The sequence below is a fragment of the Protopterus annectens genome, chromosome 14.part0, assembly GCF_019279795.1.
Source record: "Protopterus annectens isolate FY-2018-M chromosome 14.part0, PAN1.0, whole genome shotgun sequence".
Taxonomy (NCBI): Eukaryota; Metazoa; Chordata; order Ceratodontiformes; family Protopteridae; genus Protopterus; species Protopterus annectens.
Genome location: NC_056748.1, coordinates 772,399,783 through 772,415,976, shown reverse-complemented (window position 1 = coordinate 772,415,976; position 16,194 = coordinate 772,399,783). Strand labels below are relative to the sequence as shown.

Below are 16,194 nucleotides of genomic sequence, written 5' to 3'. Positions count from 1 at the left end.
CATTACAAACTAGCCCTTCTTTTCTGCCCAAACTGGTCTCTGAAGCTAATCTCAATCAGTCCATAGAGCTGCCAGTTTTTCCCCCATTTCCAAAGCAAAGGAGAATCTGTTACACTTATTAGATGTTAGACAATTGCATTTTTACTTACACAGAACAAAGCAGTTTAGGAAAACAGATCAGTTGTTTCCTTTTCTGAAGCAAGAAAAGGCTTGCCAGTGTCCAAAGTTGCATTGTCAAAATGGCTCTCCGATCATATCACTTTTGTTTATAAAACCCAAAATAAACAATTGCCTAAACCAATCAAAGCACATTCTACCAGAGCTGTGGCTGCATCAGCTTTTCTGGCCAGAGAATCTTTAGACCATATTTGCACAGCACCCCACACGGTCAACCCCCAATACTTTTATTACATATTACAAAGTGGATTTGGCCTCCAGGGGTAGAGCGTATTTTGCATCAATGGTTCTGAGGAATATCCTCCCATGAACCTCTCTAGATTCAGGTTGCTAGGGACACTGTCCCATACGCAAGAATAAAGGCGAGACTGGCAACACATAAAGAAGGTATGTATTTACCATAACGTTCCATGTGTGTTGTCCACTCCATCTTTATTCTCACAACCCTCCCACCGGCCCCCTTACTAGATTCCTGGAAGAGCAGGTGTTACAAATTGCTATCTTCAAGGACTCCTCGTTATTTGAAATGTTTCTTTAAGTACTTTGAATAGCATTACTTCTGTCTTTCCGTATATAACCACTGCCTACTTTATTGGGCAAACAAGATCTGAGGTAATGGGGAAGTGCATTCTGGGAATGGTAGAATGCCCAAGAGCTTAGCTGGAGGCTACAAGCTTCTGCATAAGGCCAAGACGGATCCAAGGGATCGGATCCAACCCATGTGTGAGAATAAAGGCTCTGAAGGACAACACACATGGAGCGTTATGGTAAGTACATAACTTCTTTTTAGAAAAGTCTGCAAGAGACCGAAATGGTGTCTGTATTGAAACAAAAGGACACAAACTATGAGAGACTGGGAAGGTGGAGAGTTTTTTCAAAAGAAAACAGCTGCTATAGGAGAATTAAGGAGACCGTGTATTACTGATAATATAACTCAAGCTGGTGTATGAAAGGCAAGGTGGACCAGACACCACTGGAGAAACATTATATTGATGTATAGAAACGCTGTTACACGCAAATGATGTGCCATAAAATGTGAACAGCAAAATAGCTTGACTGAATGCAGTAAATTTCTTAGTAGTTTTGATCTTAGTGATTTAAATTATATTTTCTTTTAGTTTAGGAACTGTGGAGTCTGCATGTCCTCCCCGCGGTCGAGTGACATTTAAAGACATGCAGGTAAATGCATACGTGAATGGGTGTGCCTTCTTTGAAGTTTGGGCATCGGGCTGGCAACTTGGCACAGTAAAAATCCACTGCCAATGATTAGCAGACCGGAGTTCTGCTGTGGTGACCCCTAACTGGGAAAAGCCGAAAGACATTACTAGTGATTAAGTTGTAAGTCCCTTTTTACTGTTAATTAACCAGTTAACCCAACCTGATTGATATGTTTTCTTTATGTAGATTTTAATCTCTAATACTTTTGTTACATTGTCTGCACTTAGTTCCTTACTAAAGTTTTGCCTCACTACTGTAAGGGGGGGGGGGGGCAGTATTTTACTTAAAACCATTGCTACTGAAGACCATGGACCAGTGTTACACTGTTGACTGTGTGTGCAAATAGTTTTTTTTTGTCTGTTTTATGTTTATCTGCCTTTATCTTCCTGCTTATACTTGCTTCTTCAGAATCCCATCCCTTTTGCCACTAAATGTTTCTGGGTTCAGTACTTCAATTCTGAGGTAAGAATGATAGCACAGTTGGAGAAAGAGAAGCAAATGCCACCAGAAATGATATTAAACAAAAAAGTGTATACGAGCTAACACAGTATTTTACTATTGTTGTATTCTGTTGGGAAATACCAAAAGCAGTCTCAAGGAAGCCAGTATTTGGAGCTGACAAGGAACTCTGTCTTAACTTGTCAGGGGAAAGTTTTTGTCTGTCATATAAGTACAGTCAGGCAAAGAGCACTGGTCAGGCTCAGAGGTATACCAACATCTTGAATAGTGTTCATTTGTGCAGCAGAACCCTGATCTTTATACATTTATATCTGCTGATAAAATTGTAGTTATGCAGTGTCAGAATTTGTCTTACAAGTCAAACTTTTAGAATCAGTACATTTCATTATTACACTGCATATTTTTTTCTCAAATCTGGTACTTTCCATTTTCTCACACGCATGCGCAAAATAGCTGCTGGAGTGTAAATTCAAAGATGTAACTTTGACAAAGGGGGTTACTGCCAGCACAGCTATCTGGAATTTTGTAAATTATGTCATTTGTGAACTTCAACATGATGTATATAAGATACTTTTGTTGCAAATGTATTAGAGCTGTATGTCATGTATATATCAAACTAGGTTTGTACAGATGTGTGTTGAAAAGATATTTTATAAAGTGTGTGTGATTAAAAATTAACCACAGTATGCCCCACTGGAATAGAAGCGAAATGTACATGCACTATCATAACTGTTTAAATGTATATATTTTAACAGTGGAAACTGGACCACAGAAGGTTAACTTCAGTCGAGCAAACTTCAGAAAACATATCTTAAATTAAATTATTTTATGGCTAGGCCATGAAAGATTATATCTTTCAATTTTAATCAAGCAAGGAGAGAGAATGTCTAAAACTAGGGAGCTTTCTGTATTGTCTCTAAGGTGAAATAACTACTAGTTTTGAAATGTGAAGGAATGCTATTGTTTTATGACTTTCAGCATCTGCCAGAGATCTGAGGTCTGTGTATTTTCGCAGCTTGATGCTGAATACAGCTGAGGTTCCAGCAGTGGGTGTTTCACCTGGGATAGTCAGATGACAAGAAATGATGTCATTCTGCAAGCTATCCTAGCAGTAATATTTGAGATATTCATTTGAGAGGTCTGTGAGTGAGAGACAGCATTCTGTATTCTGTGTTGGACCTGAGAACAACTAGAAGATCCATTTACCACATCTGCTTTGTTCTTAGGTAAGTTAACTAGGGTATAGTAATTATCTTACGATTCAGTCAGGAATGTAGTGAAGCATAGTTTAGATGTTTTTCTTTGAGACTGTCCTGCAATATTGTTTTAAATATTTGCTGTAGTTTTGAACTCTGATGTCACTGTGAATATATATTCAGTATTGTCTTGTTCTTTTATTATTTATTAAATATATTTAAACCTTTCATTGTGGCTGATCTTTGGGAGGCTTATTTAAGTTTTGAAAGTACTTGCATATTTATTTGGTGATAATGTGGGCCACTCCTAATACCCTTGCTCTTGGTCAAACTACCATTTATATTAATGTTAATATTGCACAGTAAGATTGGACACCCTTTAAGGGCCTTAAAGCAGCTGATAAGAGTTGGCTGGTGGCAGTGAGAGCTACCTTATTGTCTGGGCAAAAGGTGGCATAGCTAGTAAACCTGTGCCAGCCTTTCCCAGTTTTGTGTGTGTGTAAATGAAACCTCAGAGTTCATGTCAGCTACTTGTGCAGGGACACAAAGCACTGGTTGGATAAAGAGGGTGCTTGGGGGTCTTGGTTTGGCCACTGAGCTGATATCTTAACTCTATAGCTGTGCCAGTGAGGAGTCTTGTTGGTGATCTGGGGAAAGAAGGAGAAACCAGCCCCGGACTGACTGTGGTCTCTGTGTGCTCTTAAAGGAAATTGCACTTTTGATGTAACAAGCTGTATATGGAAATACTGTGTGTACCTGTCAATCCTCCCAGTGTACGTCCCTCACTGTCGCCAATAGTAAGGACTGATGCTCCTTGATTACTGGTCCAGTGGTGGGGCGTCAAAGTAACAAATCCATTTGATTAGGATTGTCAATAGTAGCTTTGCGGATTACTGTTATGCGTTTTATCTTTATATAAAAAAAAAAAAAAAGGAGGTACTGCCATTGGGAACGTTTAGTGTTTTAGCAGCTCAGATATAAATGAGCAGAAGGGTTAGTAAGCTTATTTGTTACAGTGCAGAAACACTGGGCTCACAAAACTATATAAAGCTTGATTTAAAAGACAGCATAGTTTCATGCCACTACAGCATCAAACCTTACAGCTTGTTTACATGTTATTGAACTCGCAGTGCAACAGAATGGCCACTTTGCGGAAAAATTTGAAAAATCTTGAACCCTGCATACATATTAAAATCCAGTGAATGGTCATGTCTCTCTCTATTGCATATCCCAGATTTTGCCAGTTTCTAGCATTTACCACAACAGCACTTGTAATGCTCCTTTCAGAAATGGTAACATAAAGCATCTTTCATTGAAACTAGCCTGACTTTGTGGTACAGAGGACTGGAGCCCTTACTCCGACCCAGGAGACTGTATTTGAATATTGGCACTGGAGGAGCTAGGGGAAGGAGAGGAATGAAAGTACATTACCCATTTAAAGTCCCTCCCCCAGTGGGTGAGGGAGATGTGCTGTTGTTGGCCCTGATAGAGGGAACAGGGAAGGTGTCCTTGTTTTGTCAGAATGTTGTGCTCATCCCTGGGGCAGCTGCTTCTGCCATTAATAACACTTTTTTACCCCAATTTTCTTATGAAAAAGAAACATAAAACTAAACATGCAGCTACTCTTCTTCAAATTTCTTTGGACAGGAGTAGTTTACTGGGTCTGGCTCAGGGTTTAATTTAGGCTATTGATACTTCTTTTAAAGTAGCTTCTGGTGAAAGAAAGTGATACATTTTTCCTGAAAATCTTCAAGATTCTGAATCCAGACAGGAAGATGACGAGACAGATGCACATTTTTATTTTCAGATTTCTGATGCAGACTGAGGCAGCATCAGTTTCTGATTCTTCCTGTGAGGGGTTTCTCTTTCTCTGAGAATATTTCCAGAATATGCCAATGTTTTCAGTGGGAGGACATTCTAAGACCCTCCAAAAATATATGAGCTGTTACAAAAAGGAATTGCCAGAACCTTTACCTGTTCCTCCACTTCTGTCAGCTGTTTTGTGTGTGTGTGTGTGTCTGTGTGTGTGTGTCTGTGTGTGTGTGTCTGTGTGTGTGTGTCTGTGTGTGTGTGTCTGTGTGTCTGTGTGTGTGTGTGCATATGTGTGCGTGTTTGTGTGTGTGTGCCCGTGTGTTTGCGTGTTTGTGCACGTGTGTGTGTTTCCGGAACAGGAAAGTATTACTAAATAATTTTTAAAAAGTAAGTTTTTTTTAGTCTAAAGGGAACTTATCTGCCCAGCAGAGGAAGAGCACAAGCTTACTTAAAATCCTCAAAAAAACCTCAAGGAGTGTACCCTTTAGTGGCAAGAAAGTTCTGAAGGGCTTGGTGCTCAAATCTTTCTTTAGTCAGCTCAGTTCAAGCTGACTGATGGTTTGGGCATGTGGAAGTTGCCCTGAAGCATTGGAAGCTCGCCAGCTGCTATATCCTTGGCAAGATATAACCCATATAGCTAAGGCTGCTCAGCAGTGATCAATATGCTGACCATCAGTCTTAACCATCATCACTTCAAGCTAAGTCTTCAAACCCCTTGAAGTACTGTAGTCTTTTGGAACTCTTATACCATTTCTGTAGTTTAAGAATACATGAGTGTAGAGGGTTTGCCTATGTCAGACATGGCTCTCAAACTCTTACCTCCCAAATCAGGGACATTTTATAAAATCTAAGTGCTGTTAACTTACGAAATTGACTGAATTAGGGAATGTGAATTAATATGTTTTTTCTGAAGTAAAAGAAGTCCGTAATTCTACACTTAACAATAATTAATTACTGTTTATTCCAAAATTGCCAGTGTTTTGCGAGAAATTAGGAGGGGCAGACCAAAAGTTTGAGCTACATTTAGGGGCGTCCCTGAAAACAAGAGACATTTGATAAACCTGTCATGTTTACAGACATGTCATAGTTTCATTTTCTGCGGAAGACCACTTCTTTACATTTGTTCATTTATTAAAAACTTCATGTCCTTTACATTGCTGATTTCCCCAAATGTACATTAGAAAAACTTGCAAAAAATCAGACCCAGCTTCACCACAGATGATGCACATAACAAGGAAAGAGATTTATTTTTTCTGAAAAAAAAAAAAAAAAAAAAAGGAAACTAAGATGATCCTTTTAATGTACATTTATCACACAGTAAAAACTCATCACAAACTGTCTGGTTGCTTAGTATAATGATGCTTTCCAGAGTGGACCTAATGGGGAAATAATGGACCTTCCAAGGGTGGGAGGCTTTCATCTTCCAGTGCTGAGCCTCTTGACACTCTTGAAGGGCCTGTTATTTCCCTACAAGGCCCATTCCACTGGGCCCTATTGGTTACATGCCTTCTACTTGAAGGTAGATGACAGCCAGGGCTTTGGAGTTTGCTTCATAGAATCTGGATGTGAAGTTGGGGTAGTAGATATGGCACTGCATGTTGACTGGCCATCTGCTAAAACTGGTTAGGAAGCATCTTCCCTAGCTTATGTTAAAGTACTTATGGCAAAGTGGGGATTTAATGCTTGACATGAATTCTTTCATGCTGTTAGGCCAAACTGTCTCACCATTCTGAGAACACTTTCTGCTTTCTTTGAAAAAAAAAAACTACTGCTATTGTATTACAGTAATCTTGTAAGATTATTTTTTTTCTCTGAGTACAGTGCACAGTTTTTCATTTATAACCTGAGTGATCAGACACTTGGAAAGTATACATGGATTCTTTACCAAGCAAATTTTCTGTAATAAAAGTATTTAATATGGGGACAGAGTAAATATCATGGGCTTGCATTCAGCCACAGATTTTTAGCAGTCATTTATTGATTAATTACAGACTTGCAAAGACTAAAACAAGAGCTTCATGAATTGTACAAGCTAGATCACCCATTTAAAATTAAAAATAAGGAAAAACTCTTGTCCGGGCCACTGCTAGCTTAAAGCTAATAGCCAACTACTGAAGTGTAAGGCTGACATAGTTATGCAGTCCGTCACTATTGTCTGTTAGATCTCACTTTGTTGGATTTTTTGTTTGTGGACTTTACATTTGTGATCAAATACAAGGTCCTCGATATTACCCTAATGGGACTTTGAACAAGCAGTTCTCTGAGTATGTTATCTTTATTTACTATTACGAAGCATATAGTGACATTATGTTGCCTACGCATATTTAATTGAGACAGGATTCCTTCAAATGCAGCATAATACATAGTGCTCAGAAGAGCCCTTCACCTCTGAATGCTAACGTATACAAAATCAGAGATCCCACAACAGTGGGGAAAATTAGTGTGTATTATCCACTAAATTGTGTTGTCCTGGCTTTGAACAGTCAAATGTACTGTGATCTTAGTACACTACGTGCAACATAAAAAAAGGAAACAACATTTTTCTGCAGGGGAAGCTCCCCTTTTGCACCCCCCTGTATTGGGGACAGCACCCTTAATGCCTTAAATATATTAACCTTGAGTCTGTCCTGTTCAGCTTTCTCATTTTAATTTATTACACACTTCAGTGAAACTGTGATCTGATTTAATTTGACGTCAGATGACTGCTTCAACAAAACAAGCAGTAAATATAAAGAATGGCACAACAGTATGCATACTGCATTGCTTCTATTGTTTTTGACTTAGTTATCGTGGTGTAAAATCCTTCCATCTATACTCATCCCCTTTTTTCCATTTTGCACATGGGGTTGAGGTGTCATTTCAACAGTGGCAATCATCTCCAGCCAGGAGTGTAAAACATTATGTACTGTATACATTTCTTTGCTTGTCTACAGCTGATACATGCACTAGTTTTATGCAGAGTCCCAGTGCTCCTGTATATTCCTGTTGTATGCTTATTTCTTTGTTGGAATTTTATTTATGCTATGGATGTTGTGTTGGTAAATGTAGCATATATCTGGAGCATTTCCACGAGTTCAATGTAAATGGACTCTGTCCATTTAGATTTCCTAACCAATATAAAGAAATAACATTTGCGGTAACAGGGGGACTAGATTTTCTCCAGCATCTGCTGTGTATTGTATGAGCCCATGAACAAGTGCTCTAAAAGCTTAAAACCATACAACTTCAGGTGGATGGTGGCTTCCTTATGGTTTGCTTTCTTAGCCCCCCCCAGGTGTTATCCTGCCTTAGAAGTGCACAATTTAGTAGTCCCCAATTTTCTTTATGTAATGACCAGTACTAAACACAATTTTTTTTTTTTTTAACAGTGAAGTTGCCACTCCTTTATGTGCATTGTTTTGGTACCAGTTCTTTCCACTGGACTTTAATTTCTTGATGGAAAAAATAATTTTAAACCCAGCTTAATGACATAGAAGGATAAATGCCTGACACTAAACCAGATGATCCAAGTTCATTTACTAGGTTGGGTGCCATTTACTAGCTCCCCCCCCCACCCTCCATGAACCGTTACTTTATTTAACAAACCACACTGAATTATTAACTGATAACATGCCATATACCAGCAACATTACTTCAACATAACTGACAAAACTAAGATGCTGAATTCAAAGCAAACAGACTCCTACCAGATAACAGAACAGTTAATAGCCTAAGTTAAAGCATATCAGACATCTGGGTAGTTGTTCTCAAACTTCTTTCTCTACTGTGGCCACTTAGTCTTAATAGATCCTGCCACCAGTTTGCATGGGCTTCATAGCGCTAACTTGTGCGTACTTTATATGATTCCGTGTACCTCCTGTATCGGGGGAAGATGTTTCCATTTGCAAGTTATTAATTTTTTGCTATCATAATCAAAGCAAACATGCAAAGAACACGACCTTTGGTTGAGAGGAGAAATTGTTGCGTCATGAGCAGCATAGGAAGAATGTACTGCTTTCATACTGCAGCTTCCCAGACTGTTTAAGCAGCCCTGCTAACAAGGTTGTTAAATTAGGGTGTCTCAGAAAATATACCTCCAGTTGTCTATTTCATCCCCCACGCATTCCAGCAACTATTCGAGACTCTTCGGAAACATCACACATGGTGCATAAAAAGACTTATGGAGGCACTTTCATCCAGATATGAAGAACTTCCTTAAACTGGAGGCCTCTGTAATGCTAAGCAGAACTTTATTCAAAAAAATCTAGAGTAATTTCCTTGTACAAAAAAATGTTCATAGTCCAATCACAGACTAATATCAACTTTACCCCCTTCCCCTATTGGTCGCATAGTCTGCTCATGCTTCTTTTTCTGAATGGAGAACTACTTCAGAAACTTTTTTGCAAAAAAAAAAAAAAATGTAAATTTATTTTGTTCCCAGAATAAGTTGCAGACTTCAGTCAGTTAGGCCATGACTCATTGTTCTACCTGCTGCAGGAAGTAGAAAAAAATTTATTGCACCCATTATTTTAGCAGACACATTGGGCTTTGCTTAATCAGAAACAAGTTTGCTAAAAAAAAAAAAAAATCTTCCAGCTTTTATTTTTTGTTAAGGAGGAAAAGCATATATGTATATATACAATTTATACCACTCTGGTAATTCTATTTATTATCAAAGTGCATTCTTTACATCACTGGTTACCCAAGTCTAAGTAGTGGGCACAGGTGCCTGTATGAATTGGCATGGGAGGATTACATTGAGGGGCCATTGTCGGCTCACTCATCTTGGGGGAATGGCTGTGGTTTGCAACATAGATGTCGTTTAGAAGGAGTGTTTGGTGTCTACCCTGTGGAGAACAGTGAGCAGAGGGGAATTCAGTGTATGGAATTACATTTCCCCTCGGAGGTTAGCTACAGCAGAGCTCAGAGGGCTGCTGCAGGGGAAGAGGGGGATAGGCCACCCCACAGTACCAGCAGGCTGGACAGTTCCCTACTACCCCAATCTTGTTGCAAGTTGAGCTTATTGGGGATTCTCTGGTAAGAGTGAATGTGGCCATATGTATCTCGCCTTGAAGATGTATTCTTATGTTCAGCAGCAGCAGGTTTAGTCCTGTGAGGAGGGAGGGGCGAGTTTAAAAAAAAAATTGTAACAGTAAACATTGTAGGAACTTGATGGGAAATACAAAACTGTGCAGGGCATATTGATTTGATGCAAAAGTAGAAAGTGACCACGTGTCGGAGATTGCCTGACAGGCTCTCCACTAATTAGTACCTACAAGATTCCCCTTTAAGTTGTGCAAGGCATAGTGATTGATCTTTGAGAGCTTCTGTTCTTATAGCATTTAATGTAGAAATTAATTATCCCTGTCTTTGTATTGCTTCTTTTTCCCGGTTATGTTTTTGCTAAGTGTACAGGGATTATTATGTGAGAGGCTGGCGTAATGGTTAAGGTATTCACCTTATAGACACAAGGTGCAAGTTTTGACTTTCACATGGGGTAACTGGCTAGGGTTAAAATGGCCCTGAAGGGCAGTTAGCCTAGTAATTAATCTATGAACCTTTGATTTATTCTAATAGTTTAAGGATAAATAGTGTTATTGAGAATTGGAAAAGAACAGAAGAGCAGTTGGGGACTCCATTTATACTGATATACACCTTCACAGTAAAACAAGATGTAGGACTTTCAATTAAATAAAATATATAGGGCTTTCATGAGACTACAGAAGGAAAAACTGAAGCCACAGGCTGACACCAGTAGGGCCTGCACTTGTGTTCTCTATCTCTGCAAAAGTTACATTTAAACTTCTGTTGGTGCATGGTATACCTCCAGTAACTTTAGGTTACTGTTGTAGGTCACATGGCAAGAGTGGTAGACTTTTTTCTGATAGGGGACATTTGCACATTGAGGTGGTAGTAGCCTGGAGTAACAGGCATGAACCGATGGGAGATAAAGGAGAGGTAGTTTATTGTGGTAGGTGCTAATCACTGTGAAGTAAGATTGCTAATCTTAATAAGGTAATGTCCTACAATCCACATGCTAAGAATTACTACCACTAGGAGTAATTTTGTGCTTAAGTTGCTGAATTTTTATTTCTTGTTGGTTTTTAGAATTCTGAACATGGTTACAAAGCAAGGAGCTGTGTGGGCCAACACACTGGGTTCACTAGGTAAGTGAAATATTCAGGAAGATTATTATTTTGCCATGTCAGACATTTGTCGCAAAATGTTTGCATACTCTTGTGGATCTCTTTGTCTTTATATGTATACATGAACTAATTGTGTTTGGTGTTTTTAGTACTTTAATAAAACTTAAGAAAAATGTTATGAGGTAGGTAAATGTTATAATATTGCAGCAGGAACTAGTAAGAACTTGTACTGTTAAGTACTAGAACTTCCTTATCAACACTGTTTCATTTGTTCATTTAGTAAGGATGGTCTCAGACTTGATTTTTTGCCTGCAATTTAAAATGGTGCCATTCTGAGGAAGGTGGTTGTGGATGAGTTAGGAAACTAGGAGCAAGATGAAAGTGTAAACAAGCTATCCAAATGAGTAAGGCATGGAGATCTTAGGACTATGGACAAGAGTGTGAGGAAGAGGCAGAAAAGAGAAGGTGGAGAGTGTGGCTACATTGAAATGTGAGGATGGTAGCTGAGGCAGAAGACAGGGCTTACATAAGCTTGGGAAGGAAGAAAAGACTGGAAAGGTGGAACAGACAGTACAAGGAGGCTACAGGTGTTACAGTTGAAACAGAGTTATCAGAAGGCATCTCAAACGGAAACAGTTTGTTTAGTTTTTTTTCACTCCACAGCAAAAAGAGGAAAGGGGGGCGGAACTGGCTTGGCTGAATAAAGATGGAAGGGAGATCAAAAGAAGCCTAGTAAGAAAACAGAAGTACTGAGTGAATCCCTTGCCCCATTCTTCACAGAGGAAAGGAGGAGGGGTGTCAAGCTTGGAAGGAAGCAGATCTGAATGGAGAGAACAGCGAATAGACACCAAAAAGTGGAACAAAATCATTATTTGAAATGCTCTGTAGAGAGGATAAGGCTAAAGCCTGCCACCAAGGACCACGAGATTCTGCCACCTGTTACATGTTTCGACTAGACCGTACCACCAGAAAGGGTGGTGGGGTCGCCATACTTTACAAGTCTACCCTATCTGTCAGCATAGACACCCAACAACCACCCCAGTTTAATAATGCTAAGATTCTTATCTCAAAACTATAAATTAATAAAAAACAAAAATATAAACTTTGTCTACATTCCCCCAGGGAGGAACACAGAAACTTTAGAAGACTTCTTATATTGGTTATCCAATAACTACCCCCAAGAAACAATTGTTCTTGGGGATTTCAGCATTGACTGGAACACTTGCTCTTGTGAAACCCCCACAACTCACATAAACCTCTATGGATTTAGTCAAATCATAACCTCCCCCACCAGGACAGGAAAACCCAATAACAAGGAAAGTACCCTAGACGGGATACTCATCAATGCCCATCTTCAGTCCTATAAATCTGGTACTTTGCCTGATGACCTAAGTGACCACTGTCTCACCTATGTAATCAAGCTCAGAGTAGACTGCTCCTACCAACCCACCTATAGAACATTAAGAAACGACAATAATTTTATTCTCACGAAGTTTCAAAGTAAACGTAAGGCATGCAACTAGTCAGTACTAAAAAGTCTCCCCCTAGATGAGAAAGTAGCATACTTTAACACTAAATTCCTTGCTATTTTTAACTCCCATGCACCCAGCTGCACTATTAGAACAAAGATAATATCGCACCATGGCTTTCTAAAGATACCAGCACCAAAATTTCACTCAAACAAAGCATGGACCACCTACCGAAAAAACAAAAGTCCCACTTGATCAACTAAGATTCAGACAGCTAAGGAATGACACCAAAAAATCCATAACCTTAGACAAAAAGAACTACTACTACCATCTACTGCAGAAACACCAAAACAAACCTCAAAAGTTCTAGGCAGAAATAAACTACTCCACCCAGTCCAAACCGCCACTCCACCCCCCCTCAGCTTCCCAGCAAAAATCCGCAGTAGACATTGCTAATAACTTCAACAGCTTCTTCACAGATACTATCCGGTCTCTAGCCAGCCAGCTCTCTCCCAATGGCTGTAATTCTAATGCAGCCACACCCAGTACCCAAGCATACTTCACCTTTCAACTTGTTCCTATTCAACTTATTCATGCCCTACTTAAGAAACTAAGACCCACCACCCTGGCTGCCGACCTCCTCCCAGCAGACTATCTGCAAAAGGCTGCTGACACCATAGCATACCCCATCTCAGTCTTGATCAACAGAGCTATATCTGAAGCTACTGCACCCGCTATATGGAAAATCTCCCATGTCATACCTCTCCGTAAAGGAGGCAGTTCCACTGAACTGTCAAACTTTAGACCCATAGCTATTCTGTCACCTCTAGCTAAAATTATGGAGAAGTGTGTACACATACAGCTCATGCACTACCTCACACAGAACAAGCTGTTGTCCAACTTTCAGCATGGCTTTAAACCACACCACAGTACTACTACTGCCCTCCTCTCTTTCTCTAACGTCATTAACCATAACCGCAATAATAACAAACTATCCTGAGTAGCATTCTGCCATCGCCCAGAATGATACCTCAGTCCAAGGTCAAAATGATTGACTTCAACAATTGGCTAAGTTTCTGGTGTCATTCTAATGGGATCCAGTATCTATTTGCTTGGGATGACATGGTCGACAGACCACAATGCTTTGCCACAGATGGCCTGCACCTGTCGCCCCTGGGATTCCGGATACTGGCTAAGACTCTTGCTGCCCCTATAGTGCCTTTTTTTAGGCAGGGTTCAAATAACAAATTCACCACCATAACAGAAACAGGCAATCAAAAACTGAGGGTAATCCTACTCAGTGCTAGAAGTCTAAATCTTAAAATGCACTCACTCGAGGCACTCCTTAAAATGGAGAACATCGATATCTGTGCCGTGACTGAGACCTGGTTCAAGGCTCCAGAGCACCCCTGCACTACCAGGCTATAACTCATACCACATTTTTTGGCCATGTAACCTGGACCAAAACACGAACGTCGGAGGTGTGTCCATATTCATTAAGGATATCTGCACCTACAGGCTAGTTGTTCAGCATAATGCATCCAAGATTATCCAAGTGCAATTAACTCTGGGCAAAACTGCAATCCAAATTATAGCTTGCTACAGATCCCCCACCATGCCCCGGCATTCCCACTTCTCTTTTCTTGATGTACTGGAAAATATTAGGGTTCAACCAAACACCCTAATAATGGGCGACTTCAACTACCCCACCATTAACTGGGAAAACTACTCGTGTACTAACTCCTTAGCTCAACGGTTTCTGGAATTCATAAACTCCAATGCCCTAGATCAACTTATCCCCACCAGGGGCAACAATATACTAGACCTAGTCATTACCAACATGAGTGACCGGTGTTCCACACCTGAAGTCAACTCCTCGTTGGTCCGATCCGACCATAAGCTTATCACCATTGATATCCCCACACCCCATTAAGGAAACCACAGTAAAACATTTCTCCAAAGCCAACTTCATGCTTCTTAAGACAGAAGTGGTGAACTTCATGACACCCATGCAGATGGACAGTACAGTTACAACTGCTGAATCCTACACAAATGCACTCTATAAGCACTTACACGATTGCATGGATCGTGCTATCCCAAACAGAACCAAGACACTATCCTCCAAAAAAAGGAAGCTGATCTGGTAGTCCCCTGCCATAAACAAACTGTACAACAGAAGGAAGAAACTGTTGCAAAAGAGAGTAAAATCCCATGAGTGGAGGAGCTCCCTGGTCAGCCTCAGTAAGAAGCTGAGATCTCTCATAAGATCCTCCAAAGCTAGCTACGAAAACAAAATCGCCACTAAATCCAAGGACAACCACAAAGCATTCTATAGCTATGTCAAGAATCTAGATGGCAACACCCAGATCTGCTCTGAGTTACAACACAAAGGCATGAAAATTACAGAACCAACTGATATTGCCAACATCCTGGCAGATAGGTTCATTGCTAACTTTACCCCCCTCTCTCCCCCTAAAGGGCCCATATCTATACAGGAAGAATGCAGAGGCCCTGTAATCACAACTACGCAGGTAAACGCTGCACTCTCTAAAGCCAAAAACACAGCATCCATGGGACCAGACAACATCCCAGGCTGCGTTAAGCACCTTGTTCAATAATAGCCTTGCATCAGGCTTTGTGCCCACTGAATGGCGTACAGCAACAGTTATCCCACTCTACAAAGGGGGAGCCACCACTGATCCTGGGAACTATCGACCTATTAGCCTGACGAGCCTGGTCTGCAAGGCCATGGGAACATATCATCATGGAACTCATAAACAAAGACACTGATAAACTCCAAACTCTGGATCCCACCCAGTTTGGGTTTGTGAAAGGCAGATCATGCCTCCTGAATCTGATCAACTTCTTTGAGGCAGTCACCAAAGCTGTGGATTGAGGGTAAGGTGCTTCACACAGCCTATCTTGACCTCTCCAAGGCTTTCAACACCATCCCCCATTTTGGAATTATAGGTAAACTCACTGAACTAGGTATAAATCACTGTCACAAGATGGGTTGCCAACTGGCACACTGACAGAACCCACACTGTAAAGGTTGCAGACTCCAAATCTGATCTCAAAGCAGTGACAAGTGGAGTAGTACAGGGTTCCGTCCTGGGACCTCTCTTGTTGGGTATCTACTTCTCTGAAGTACAGGCTAACACAGAAGGCCTCTGGCTAACGAAGTTAGCAGATGACTGCAAACTAGGAGCCATAGTCAAGTCCCCAAATGATGTGGACATCCTACAGAAGGACCTCACTGAGACAGATGCCTGGTGTCAGAGCCATGGCCTCAAGCTCAATGCCAAAAAGTGCAGTGTCATCCCCTTTGTTAAAAACTCTGTACCCATGAACTACCACATAGGCAGCAATCTACTTAACACCAAATGCATGATAAGAGACCTTGGGATTCAGGTGGACAGTAGTCTCTCCTTTGATAGTCACATCGCCACAGTAGTCAGGAAGTCCTTCTACGTGGCACACTTCATCATAAAAGGGTTCTCATCCAGGAAAAAAGAGGTCATTGTTGCCCTGTACTTGTCACTCATTAGACCCATTATAGAGTGCAACGCCCCTTTTGGAATGTACCTCAGAAGACATCTACAGCAGCTGAAAAGGCCACAGAAGTATCTCACAAAGACGATTACTGGCCTCAAACAAATGCCCTACACTGACCGCCTCAAAAAACTCCAGCTTTACTCCATAGTATATCGCCTACTCCGAGGTGATCTCTGCCTAACA

At 40.5% G+C, this 16,194-nt stretch overlaps 1 protein-coding gene across 1 annotated transcript in view; it reads left to right on the top strand.

Annotated features, from left to right (window-relative positions):
- LOC122789234 (mitochondrial import inner membrane translocase subunit Tim23-like) overlaps window positions 1–16,194 on the top strand; it is a 551,726-nt gene that overhangs the window by 270,665 nt on the left and 264,867 nt on the right. Inside the window, exon 5 of the mRNA XM_044056517.1 lies at window positions 10,950–11,008. Within this exon, the coding sequence (XP_043912452.1) occupies window positions 10,950–11,008 (59 nt within the window). The remainder of the gene's footprint in view (window positions 1–10,949; window positions 11,009–16,194) is intronic.